Source organism: Lacerta agilis, chromosome 8 (assembly GCF_009819535.1).
Source record: "Lacerta agilis isolate rLacAgi1 chromosome 8, rLacAgi1.pri, whole genome shotgun sequence".
Taxonomy (NCBI): Eukaryota; Metazoa; Chordata; class Lepidosauria; order Squamata; family Lacertidae; genus Lacerta; species Lacerta agilis.
Window position 1 is genome coordinate 83,846,063 of NC_046319.1, and position 12,903 is coordinate 83,858,965.

General features: G+C 51.6%; 1 protein-coding gene across 1 annotated transcript in view; it reads right to left on the minus strand.

Moving 5' to 3' along the window:
- The window catches only part of LTBP4 (latent transforming growth factor beta binding protein 4), a 49,182-nt gene that overhangs the window by 14,659 nt on the left and 21,620 nt on the right, over positions 1-12,903 (minus strand). Inside the window, exons 6-15 of the mRNA XM_033158645.1 lie at positions 12,660-12,892; positions 9,097-9,202; positions 8,717-8,791; positions 8,381-8,503; positions 6,334-6,498; positions 5,803-5,979; positions 5,321-5,407; positions 3,012-3,143; positions 1,613-1,738; positions 1,383-1,508 (exon numbers count right to left, since the gene is read on the minus strand). Of these exons, the coding sequence (XP_033014536.1) occupies positions 1,383-1,508; positions 1,613-1,738; positions 3,012-3,143; positions 5,321-5,407; positions 5,803-5,979; positions 6,334-6,498; positions 8,381-8,503; positions 8,717-8,791; positions 9,097-9,202; positions 12,660-12,892 (1,350 nt within the window). The remainder of the gene's footprint in view (positions 1-1,382; positions 1,509-1,612; positions 1,739-3,011; positions 3,144-5,320; positions 5,408-5,802; positions 5,980-6,333; positions 6,499-8,380; positions 8,504-8,716; positions 8,792-9,096; positions 9,203-12,659; positions 12,893-12,903) is intronic.

The window sequence follows — 12,903 nt, forward strand, 5'->3', positions numbered from 1 at the left end:
TATTTGAAATGAACGCAGAAGAGAGGTCGTGAGGAAGTCCCAAATTAAGATTATAAATAAGGTAAGTATAGTTAAAATAAATGTTTTTTGTTAGGTTTTGTTTTTGTATTTTGGTTTTGTAGTGTATTGTAGTAGTGTTTTGTTTTGTATTTTGTATGTTTATTCTCTGTTATATTCTTTAAAAAATTAATAAATTCTTGATTAAAAAAAAGGAAAACTGATTTGAAATTTTCAGCACGTCAAAAGAAAATGCTATGAAAATTCCCCGTGAGCAGAAATCAAAAATGGAATTGCTGGAATGCGGATATAACAACAGAGAAACTTATTTCATACAGAACTATGAAGGCGAAAGTTGAACAGATCAGTGGCAGGAAAAGGAAATGAAAATTAAACGAAGAATTAACATCGGAACGGTCTGCTGACTAATTAAGAAATGCAATGTGGTATTAGATGATCAGCACTTCACGAAATTCAGAGCAGGGGAAGTCACGCAAAGATATATAATTTGGCATTTATAGTTGGCTTTTTTGATTGTATTATAATTTGGAATGTTTTAGTGTGGTTTTTCTTGGATTATTAAAATGGAAAACTTAATAAATATTATTTCAGAAAAAAGAAAATGGTATGAAAATGATGTGCTATTGGTATTTGACTCCCAGTAAGCTAGCAAAAATGTATAAGACGGGTACAAATATCTACTGGAAATGTCAAGAAAAAGAGGTCACCTTTTATCATATGTGGTGGAATTGTAAGGTCATAAAAGCATTCTGGGTAATGATATATAATGAATTGGAATCCTAGAATCATAGAATCATCGAGTTGGAAGAGACCCCAAGGGCCATCCAGTCCAACCCCCTGCCAAGCAGGAAACACCATCAAAGCATTCCTGACAGATGAAAAAATATTTAAAATAACTTTTATTTAAAAAAAATAAAAATAAAAACCAGAGGCTTTTTCACTAGGAATTCTGGGTGGTGAAAGGTAGCAGAAAAGATTCCCACTTTTTGCTCTTAAAGTCCTCGCCGCTGTGGTTGCGTATATGAAAAGGGTTCTGTAGGTTTCTTTTGACATCGATGCGCTAACAAAAAGACTTCAGGGTGTTTGGTTTTTTTTGAAACGGGAATTTAAATTTTTGGAGTTTGTTGTAGGTATATTATGTCCCCAAATTCCCTTATCTTCGCACAGCCCCACCATGAAAAGCATTAATACCGGAGGGGAGGGAGACCCAGGAGGGTAAGAAAATGGGGGGAACGAAACAGGACCCCCAAAAGGCTGCCTCCTCCACCTGTCCCCCCCACCCTCCCTTGGTCAGAGGGGCCTCAGTTTCCCCTCCAGCCTCTCCCTTCCTCCCAGACAGGCAGGGACCCCCCCCCCCCTGTTACCTCTGCATTCAAAGCCGGTGGGGCTGGGAACATAGCCGGTGGGGCAGGAGCAGCGGAAAGAGCCGGGGGTGTTTTGGCAGTGCCCGTTGGCACACGGCGGGGGGGTCTTGGCACATTCGTCAATGTCTGGAGGAGGAGGAGGAGGAGGAGGAGGAGGAAGAGAGTGTTGCTTTGAGGCGGAGGTGGGGAGCAGTCCATCCCAGCCCCCCCTCTCTTTGCCCCAGACCCACCCTGGCACTCGGAGCCGGAGGGGTCCACCTGGTAGCCGGCCCGGCACCTGCAGCTGAAGCTGCCCACTGAGTTCTCGCAGCGCCCGTTGGCACAGGGGCGGGGGCTCCTCCGGCACTCGTCCACGTCTGGGGCGGGGAGGGAGAGAAAAGAGGGGGGGTCAGGGGGAAGGAAAGAAGTTGGGCCACGGAGACACGCGGCCCTCACCCCACCCCACATTTCTGCTGCCCCCATTGCTGGATTTACGTATAGGTATAAGCTAAAGAAGCTCTATCTTAGCACCCCACTCTCTTGGGGGCCCCCAAAAAAAATAAAAGGAAAAAAACAACTGGATGTACATTTCCAAAATGTAAGATAAAAAAAACAAATAAAATAAAACTTACATACAGCAACAGTGTTTTGTGTTGTGTTGCCTCCTATGATGTAATTCATGGGCCCCCAACCATTTTAAGTTAGAGCTTAATAATTATTTCACAATTAATATGCTTCTTCTTAATTGTATTTCAGTTCAACAATTACTTTGATAAAATACATATTTTGTCATGTGCAAGTGGCTTTAGATACCTATGAGGCCCATAAATTACCATATATTCAACACAAAAAAACAGCGACCATTTGTTGTTGACAAAGGACAGGTGGACATAGAAAGGGCCCCATTACCTTCAGGAGTTTAGCCACCTGCTAAAGCTGAGCTCTGCAAAACACTCCGGGAGAGGCTACCTCTGAGCATGTACAGCCTGCTTTCCTAACCACAGCTGAGCTTACGGGCCACAGATTTCCCCAAGTGCCGCAATAGTCCACTGGGAGAGGCAGAAAACGCCTCTGAGTGCCAGTTGCGGTGGCTGCTGTGGGGCTCAGGCGGGGCTGGTGGCCCCCCCCGGCACCCAGTTCCTTGGGGCACTTGGCTGGCCACATGGAGGTGGGCACCTCTGGCTCTGCTGAGGCCGCCTTCTGATGCCATGCACACCCTCAAAGCTTCCAAAGAGCACAAGAGGATCATTCAGGATCAGGCCCGTGGCCGGCCAGCCTCCTGTTCTCACAGTGGCCAACCAGGTGCCTGTTGTGAGAAACCTGCAATCAGGATTTGAACTCAAGAGCCCCCTTCCCCTGCTCTGGCTTCCGGCAACTGGGATTCAGGAGCATTTCTGCCTGCAACTGTGGAGGAGCCATCGATAGCCCTCCCCTCCTTCATGAATTTCAAAGCCATCCAGGTTGGCGGTCCTGTGGAAGGGAGTTCCACAGATTAACAATACACTGCGTGAAGAAGTCTTTCCTTTTATCCGTCCCGAATCTCCCTACGCTCAGCTTTGGAAGCTGAACCCCGTGTCCCCAAAGGGTTGCCTCCTCCTGCTCCTTGCTTCTCTCACCCCCCCCCAGAACAGCCCCCCCCCCGCCTCTCACCAATGCAATGGGTGCCTTGAGGACTCAGCCAGAAGCCGCGGTCGCACACACAGGTGTAGCCACTCTGGCGGGGGATGCAGCGCCCGGGACCACACACTTGGGGCCGCCGTTCACACACACCCTGCCCAGCGTCTGGTGGGGAGAAAACAATAATAATAATAATAATAATAATAATAATAATAATAATAATAATAATAATTGTACCCTTCCCATCTGACTGGGTTGTCCCAGCCACTCTGGGCAGCTTCCAGCATATATAAAAACAATCACGGGAAGGTAAAGAAGAGAAGAAGAGTTTGGATTTCCACTACCCGAAGGAGTCTCAAAGCGGCTCACATTCTCCTTTCCCTTCCTCCCCCACTGTGAGGTGAGTGGGGCTGAGAGACTTCAGAGAAGTGTGACTAGCCCAAGGTCACCCAGCAGCTGCTTGTGGAGGAGGGGAGACACAAACCCGGTTCCCCAGATTACGAGTCTACCGCTCTTAACCACGAGAACAGAATAATCCAGTGGTGTCCAAACTTTTTTCAAAGAGGGCCAGATTTGATGAAGTGAAGGGCCGTGGGGGCCAACCAAGGGGCTGATCCAAGTGCCCCAAAGTTACTGAGCTTTTTTAAGAGTTGGAATTGTTGAGGTTTTTTTTTTTTTTTTTAGGATTTTACCCTAGGAAATAAACTGCTGCAGGGGCGGACTGGCAGGCTGGATTAGGCCTCCGAAACAGACTTAGGACATGCCTGGAATGATGTATACAGGTAAAGGTAAAGGTAAAGGGACCCCTGACCGTTAGGTCCAGTCGCGGACGACTCTGGGGTTGCGGCGCTCATCTTGCTCTACTGGTGAACCAGAGCAACGCACGGAAACACCGTTTACCTTCCTGCTGGAGCAGTATCTATTTATCTACTTGCACTTTGGCGAGTTATAACCTTTAAATGTGTTATACAAATGTGACACCAGGGGGCGCTGCACAGCAGTCAATGGTAAATTGCATTGAGAGCTAAATAATGTTCTTAAAAACCATTGTAAACAGTCAAAATTGTTAGTAGGATTGGAATAACACTTACAGCTTAATGGTGAATTTTGGATATAACGGAGATGTAAAAGATCTGGCTCATTATAAAAGATGCAGGAGGAAATGATTAACAATAGGGGAGGAGGGAAGACTAGGAGATTCTATGGAATCCTGTCCTTTATGTTGTATGTTGGATATGTGATTGATTGTAAAACTGTAATTTGAAAAACCAAATAAATAAAGAAAAGAAAAGAAAAAGAGAACTATAGAACGTGGGTTTTTTTTCTTAGCATTTTTAAAATACAGAGGTACCTTGATTCCCAAACCCTGAAAACCCGGATGTAAATGTTCCGGTTTTCGAACGTTTTTCGGAAGCCAAATGTCCGATGCGGCTGTCGGCTATTGTTTCCGGGGCGCCTGCACCAATCAGAAGCTGCGCCTTGGTTTTCCGAACATTTCGGAAGTCAAACGGACTTCTGGAACAGATTATGTTTGGTGCTTTTGTTTTTGCTATTTATTTTGCGTTTTTGTTTTTGAGGCTTTTTCGGTTCATTTGTTTTTGTGACTGTGTGGAACCCAGTTCAGCTACTGATTGATGGATTGTTTGACAGCGGAAATGGATCAAAGCCTCCAGTCCAAACAAGGACTATCATCAGTGCAGGTAAGAAGAAAAATTATTTTTAATTTTTATCATCTGCAATAACTTCTTATTTATTTTATAGTACAATAAATTGATTTTTGCTTTTATTTTATGGATCAATGTTCTTGTTAGATAGCAAAATTCATGTTAAATTGCTGTTTCAGGGGTTGTTTTTAAAAGTCTGGAATGGATTAATCCATTTTGCATGACTTTCTATGGGAAAGCGCGCCTCGGTTTTGGAATGCTTTGGTTTGGGAACGGACTTCCGGAACAGATGAAGTTTGAGAACCAAGGGACCACTGTTTCAGCGTAGATCCAGCCTAAGACTGGCATAAGCTTTCAGAGTATCTCTGTGGGCTTTTCTAAACGTTTTTAGCAGGCGCCAAAAAAGTGCAGGGAAGGCACGGCTGACGGGTGTCAATAGGCAGGGAGTTCCAGAGTGTTGCCGCTGCCACATTAGAATCAAAGAATTTTAGAATGGGCATCTAGTCAAATTCACTGCAAGGCAGGAATCTTTCTCCCAACATGGGGCTCAAACCCACAGCCCTAAGAGCTTTGCACTCGACCGACTGAGCTATCCCAGAGTCTATTAAACGCTTGAATTCTGGCTCCCACATTGAGGCACAATTCCCCCCCCCCTCCTTACTTGCCCGCTTTTCCTACCTGGCACAGGTGGGTCAGGAGACTGGGTTGGCACACGCCGGGGAGGCTGGCGCTCCGGCAAGGAGGTGGGCGGGGGGCTCCAGCGAACTGCAAGGCGGGGAGAGAACTGGCGTGAGGAGGGGAGGGGGCAAGGACCCCTCCGCCCACAATGCCCAGCCCTGAAAGATGAGAGACGGCACCAGCCCACCTCATCCAAACTGGCACAGACAATTGGAAGGGGCGCCAAGGGTCCTCTGGAATGAGGGAGTTGCAGCTGGTGGCTGATGCTGTGCCAGACAGCACTGGTAGAACTGCCCGCCCTCTGCCCCCCCCCCCAGTCCCAAACTGGCCCGCCTTGCAGGGGTGGCCTGCCAAGGCTTTCCTTTTCCCTAAACATCCGGATCAGAGAAGCCACCCAAACTCTGCCCCCAGAGGGAGGGTTTGCCATGCGGAGAGGGACAGAGCAGGAAGGGGGGGCTCTGGCCTCCCCCCAGGGAACATACGGACGGATGGCGCTGTGGTTGTTGCCAGGGCGGGTCTGGGGGCCGGATCCCGCCCCCCTTGCTGGCGGCCGACGGGCACCCGGGGCAGGTCCTGGCCGAGGAAGCGGGTGTCGTAGCGCAAGTCAGAGGCCGAGTAGTGGTAGCCGGGCCCCGCCGGGCAGATCTCCTTGAACCCGTCTGCCAAAGAGAAGGAGATCAGTGTGAAGAGAGGGTTTTTTTGGGGGGGGAGAAACCCTCAGCACCCCCACTCCACTCCGGGCATTGCCCTCACAGCCTCCCCCAGGCTTAATCCCAGGGTGGGGCTGGTTGCACTGGGCAAAAGGCACTCTGTGCGCATGAGCAAAGAGAAAGCTTATAGAATTGTGCAATTGGAATGGGACCCCCAGAGATCCTCTAGCCCAACCCCCCCATCACGCAGCATTATTTTGCTGTTACAGCACAGCACACGCAAAGCTGGCTCCCCCCCCCTTCCAGCCTCTGATCCCGCCGTCCGGGTGTCTCCCAATCGCCTCCCTCCCTCGGTGCCCTCACCTGAGCCAAAGGGCGGGCATCGCTCGCAGGTGTGTCCCCAGGCCTTGCCCACGCGGCTGCAGCAGCAGATCTGCTTGGTGATGTTGCGCAGGATGGGCAGGGAGCAGCCGCCATCCCTCAGGACGCGGAAGCAGGGGCCCTTGGCCTCCGAGATCACGTGGTGGGCTGCGGGGAGGGGGGGGGGGAGAGCGTGAAAATCTGCACCTCTGCTGGACGTGCAGTAAAGGTAAAGCCTACAGGGATATGATACACAATGAACTGGAAAAAGATCTTTACATATACTTTTATTAAACAACCGGAGGCTGTTCTATTGGGTATGGTGGGAGAAGAAATTCCAAAAGTAGACTTAAATATAAAAAATTGTCCAGTAGCACCTTAGAGACCAACTAAGTTTGTTCTTGGTATGAGCTTTCGTGGAAGAAGTGTGCACACAAAAGCTTATACCAAGAAACAAACTTAGTTGGTCTCTAAGGTGCTACAGGAAAATTTTGAAAATTTATTTATGTATTTCGACTGCGTCAGACCAACACGGCTACCTACCTGAATCTAGACTTAAATATGTTTCTGTATGCTACCATGGCTGCAAAATGGAAGCAGCAGGAACTTCCAACTTTGGAAGAACGGCAGATAGAAAGGATTGAATATGCAAAACTGGCAAAGCTGACAGGGAAAACCCGAAACCAGCGAACTGTTTGAAAAGGACTGCAGCAAATTTATACAACAGAGGAAAGAACATTGTAAACATTTGAGAACGTTTGCCGTTTGGATTTAAAATATTTCGCAATGATCATATTTGAAACTGATTTACAGATACCAAAGTAAAATTGTTCAAGTATAGTAAGAAGGTAAATGGGGTGATAAAGAAATGCTAAAAGGATTGCAATTGCTTAAGAAAGCCGGGGTGGGGGGTGGGGGCAGTCGATGCTCGGTATGAGCAAAGTTGCATGTGATGATATGATTTGATATGAATGTGACAAAGGAAAAATAGGAAAACTTAATAAAAAAAATTATAGATAGATAGGTGATAGATATATAAATAAATAACAAAATCTGCACATCTGTGGTGTGGGGTGTGTTGGGGGTACTGTGGCCAGTTCTGGTCTCCTCCTCTCAAAATGGAGATGGAGATGGCAGCGTGGGGGGAGGTTTTCAGAAAAGGGCAGCCAGAATGAGAAGGGGGCAGCGTTTGGGCCTTGTTAGTTTAGAGCGGGGTAGGCAACCTAAGGCCCGGGGGCCGGATGCGACCCAATTGCCTTCTCAATCCGGCCCACGGACGGTCCGGGAATCAGTGTGTTTGTACATAGAATGTGTCCTTTTATTTAAAATGAATCTCTGGGTTATTTGTGGGGCATAGGAATTCGTTCGTTTCTCCCCCCAAAAATATAGTCCGGCCCACCACATGGTCTGAGGGATGGTGGACCAGCCCATGGCTGAAAAAGGTTGCTGACCCCTGATTTAGAGGAAAAGTGAGTGAGGGGCGACAGTGTAGAAGTCTGTAAAATTATGCCTGGCCTGGAAAAAGTGCAGAGCTCCCCCTCCCCCGTAACACTAGAACTGCTGGACATCTAACGAAGCTGGACGTTGGGAGATGCTGTGGGAATTTGCAGGCAACCGTAACTATGCGTAAGTGCTAGTTGGTGCATGAAGGGGTTAAGACCACAGAGTCAGATTCCTAGATTCAGCTAGGCCACGCCCCCTCTTACCTGATGAGGGAGGAAGTGAAGCCTTCTCTTCCTGCTCTCTCTCTCTCTCTGAGCCATGTAACTGACCAAGCTCCAGGCTTAGAGCATGTGTTTGGAGCTATCTTTCTGCATTTGCTACCCAAGAGTATTCTGCCTCTGTTTTCCTCGCTGCTGCTTGGATAAATGCATGAATCTGAGCTTTGGAACATTTTGTAAGTAAATCATTTTAAACTTGTTTGGACTACGTGGGCCATAGGCCGGATCCAGCGGGCTCTGCTCATGCAATCAGGAACAGAAGGCGAGCTTGCAGGCCTGCCACCCCCCACCTCCACCCCCCATGCCCGTGCCAGGGGTGCCCGACTTACAGATGCAGCTGCTTCGAGAGGAGTCGAGGATGTACCCCTCGTGGCAGACGCAGGCAAAGCTGCCACGGGTGTTGGTGCAGTCGCCGTTGTGGCAGAAGCTGCCCTCTGTGCATTCATCCACATCTGGCCATGGGGGGGGGGGAGAAAGAGGGTGTCAGAAAAGGCCGGGGGGGGGGGAGATCCAGGATGGGTGGGCAGCAAAGGCCCCTCCTGGGAGGAAGCCTGAGAGCCAGGGGATGGACTTTGTGGGGGCTCTGCCTTGGCCCCTAGGAGGATCCGGGGGTGGAAAAGCCCCCCCCCCACCAAGGGGTCCTCAGCCAGCCCAGCCCCACTCACCAATGCAGGATCCGTTCTGCCGGCGGAAGCCTTTGGGGCAGGCCACTTCATTCCTCCCCACTGGGCTGGTGTCTCCTTTGAGGAGGAGAGAGCAGGTGGTTGGAGGAATCCATTGCTATGTCCATGCCCCCCCCCCGGGATGATGCACCCCTCCCCCACCGACACTTTCAGGGCTGCACCAAAAGCCACGTTAAAGAACAACTCCCCACTCCCCAAAAGGACAGGAGTTTGGGGTGGGGGAGAAGAATTTGTGCTAGAGAAAGGCCCCCCTCCCCTCCCCAACCGGCCCAGGAGGGTGCGAGCCACGTTCTCCTTCCCAGCCCCCCCCCCAGCTGCTACCCCTTCTTCGGAGAGGGTGGGGGCCCAGACGGTAACCTTACCTACATCACCGTTGGTGCAAGGCAGGCACTCGTGGACCCCCCAGGCCAGGCCGGCCCCCCGGCAGCAGATCTCTCGAGTGCGCAAGCCAGGCAGGGGGGCACTGCACTGAAAGAGGAGGGAGAGAGTCAGTTGGGGGTCCTAACCCAGGAACACCCCCCCCCCCAGCATAGTCCAGACCTTGGCTGTTCCAGAGAAGCCCTAAAAGCCCAGCTTTCGGTCCACACCTGTAGGATAAGGCATGGCTCGGCTCACAATAATCCCTCTGGGGGTCCCCCATAGAGCAGCCCCCCCCCAGAGCAGAGGGGCTCCCCCCCCAAGCCATGGCATTCCCCTAGGGCGGGGGTCGGGAAGGCGCGGCTCCGGAGCCGCATGTGGCTCTTTTAGAGCTTTGCCGCGGCTCCGGGGCGGGGAAATGGTGGGGGGCGCTGCGCCTGTGGCCCGCCTGCGCCCCCCTGCCTGGCTTTTGGGATCGGCAGCAGAGCGCAGGGTGGAGAAAGCAGTGGGGATGCAGCTCTCTCCACCCCTCGCCCTGTGTGCCAATCCCAAAATGGGATCCGCGGCTGGGCGCAGGGTGGAGAGAGCTGCATCCCGGCTGCTTTCTCCACTCTGCGCCCTCCTGCCGATCTCAAAAGCAGGCTTTTGGGATCGGCGGCTGGGCGCGGGGTGGTGGAGAAAGCAGCCGGGATGCTGCTTTCTCCACCACCCCACGCCCTGTGCTCATCCCGCTTGCTTTGAAGGGAGGTGGGGACAGGGGTGAAAGCTCACCCCTCCTCCCCAGCTCCATTCAAAGCAAGCGGGGATGAGCCGTTGTGAAGGGGTGCATGGTGCCCCTTCAGAGCGGCTTATCCCCGTTTTTTTAAAGGGAGCCTGGGAGAACACCCATACACCCCCGTACACACACGCACACACCTTGACTTGATTCAACACACATACACACCCCCTGAGTTTATTCAACACCCCCTTTATTTGATTCAAAACAAACACACACACACACACCCCTACATGCACACCTTGACTTCATTCAACACCCAGGAGAGCAAGCCCAAGCTTGCTCAGAATACGAGAGGGTTTTGTATTTGGGGCATCAAAAGCAGCAAAGCATACATGCATTTGGGACCATATGGGGTGCATCTCTCTCCCCTCATTAGAGAATAATAACTGGGACTAGCCATCAAAAGTCACAGATCAGACATGCTCATATTTTTCATTGATATAGCAGCTATAGCAGCTGACTGCACGATCCTGTATATATAGCATTAAGATAAGAAACAATATATGCAGTGTTATATTTGTTTTAAATGTCGCAATGGTTTTGCGGCTCCCAGGTTTTTTTTCCCTTTGGAAATGGGTCCAAGTGGCTCTTTTCGTCTTAAAGGTTGCAGACCCCTGCCCTAGGGCATACGTACACAGTGCCCTCTGCTCACAAGTGTGCAAAACCTTTGCGCATAGGGGGCCGTGTGGTGTCGTGGTGAGAATGTCAGACTAGGAGAGACCAGGGTTCGAATCCGCCCCCCCCCTCAGCCATGAAGCTGGTTGGGTGGCCTTGGGGTCAGTTTCCCTCTCAGCCTAATCTACCTCACAGGGTTGTTGTGGGGAATACATGAAGAGGGAGGACCATGAATGACTCCTTGAGCTCCTTGGTGAGAAAGAAGGCAGGCTATGATAATGCAATAAAATAAAATTAGATAGACCCCATCCTTTTTTCTTGCTTGTTCAAGCCCCAAAGGGGGTTTAACGGAAGACAAGAGGGGTCCCATCTTCCTCTCCGGGACAGAACAAAAGAAAATCCTTATTAGCGGCACCGCAGAGTTAAACTGTGGAACTCGCAGTGTTCCTGGAATCGGCATAGAGAAGACGACTACGATCTCTCCCTCCCTCTCTCCCTCTCTCCCTTTCTGCCTCTCTCGGCCTCATCTTTCTTTCTTCTTCATTTCTTCTCTCTGTGCCCCTCAGACCCGCCCCCCGCTCTAGCCAGTCCAGCTGCTGCCATTTCACAATCCCCTCTTTTGGCACAGATGGCGGCCCCCTCCCTCCTGACACAATCATCTGCGTGCGGCTCTTTTCTGGAGTCTTCTGGCCTCCTGTCAACCCAAAGTGCTGAAATCCAGCCATTTCGCTAAAGAGAAACCCACCAGGGCTTGTAGGGCCCCCCCCCAACCTCGCCCTGCTGGGGCTGAGGCCTCCAGGCACCCCTTGCTTTGCTCCCGGCGGCGGGGGGGGGGGGGAGAGACCCCCATCAAAAGGGCCCCATAAACTCCTGTTTCTCCTGGGTTTGGAACGGCACCTGCTGCCTCCAGCCAAAGCAGATGAGTCAACCGGACCCCCTTGCCAAAGAGGCGGCGGGGGGCTCAGCCACTCTCTCCCCTCCCCGGTCTCCACTTCACATGAATTCACAGCTGTGCTTCCCTTCTGGCAGCGCAGAGCTGGACTGTGGAACTCCCTCCCACAGGAGACAGCGATGGCCACGAACTTGGATGGCTTCAAGAGAGGATTAGACAAACCCACGGAGGAGGGGGGCACGACCCACGGCTGTGTTCTTCCCTGTTGCCAGAGGCAATACACCTCCGAATCCCAGCCGGGCTCTTCTTACGGAGGCCGATGTTGACTGCAGAACCTCCATGCCCAGGGACAGTCTACCTCTGAATGCCAGATAGCGGGAGAACGCTCTTGCACTCAGGTCCTGCTTGTGGGCTTCCTATGGAGGCATCTGGTTGGCCACTGTCAGGAGAGGAAGCTGGACCAGATGGGCCAATGGCCAGGCTCTCCTTCTGCCAACTTGGGGCCAGGTGATGGGTGCCCAGTGCGTGTGACGGGATGCCATGAGGTCACGCACCCGGCGCCCTCAGAACCTGAATCCCGGTGGCACCAGAAGTCCGGTTCCGAGTTGTTACAGTTATCGCAAGGCCTCCGACCCCATCTCCAAGTTCTCGGTTGGCCTTCTATGGTTTTGCGAGGCGCCGAAAGTCATGACGGGGGCCCTGGGATGTGAGTGCTGAGCAGCCACAACCAAACATTTTTGGGGTGCTTGGACCCCCAGGGCCCCCTATAGTTGGCGGCCCTGCTTCTTCTATTCTTATGGAACCTCCAGGTCCAGAGGCAGTCTACCTGGATTCCTAAGTTCTTTTTTTATGCTTTATTGGTTTTGCAAACTGTGCAGCAGAAATGATCCATAAAAGTTGTTATCAAAATAAAAATTCATTCGTTCCTTGGTTGATACTTGTTTTGTATATCATCCTGAAATTCAGTTTAACATGACCTGGATTCCTAAGTTCTTGGGGGTATTTGGCCACTGTGAGAATAGAAAGCTGAACTAGGTGGGCCACTGGCCTGATCCTGAAGGCTCCTCTTATGTTTTTAAGAATGGAGAGCTGCTGGCCGCTTTAAGGAACAGTGGGGGACCCCTAGATCGCCCCCATTTACAGAGGGTTTTCTAAGCAGACCCCATTTTTTCCCCTAGAGGGCTGAGTTGGAAGTGAGCTGACGGTGGGGGGTGGGTTGGTCCTCTGCATTCTGCCCCCCGCCCTCCCCTCTCCCCCGTGCTCCCCCCACCCCAAGTACTTACCTCTCCTCCGCGGAGCTGGCGGAAGCAATATCCGAACCCGGCGCCCTCTCCGTAGCCCCCGCTGGGGGTGTCTCGGGGGCTGCTCTGCGCCAGGACGCTGTAGAGGGCCGGGCGGGAGAGGGGGAGCGCGTTGGCGTCCCCCGCCGGCTCCTCGCTCACGCGCTCCACCTGGTGGATGGTGACAGAGGCCTCGGGAGGGTGCTCGACGTGGACGTTGGCCAGGGAAGCCACACCTGGCGGGGGG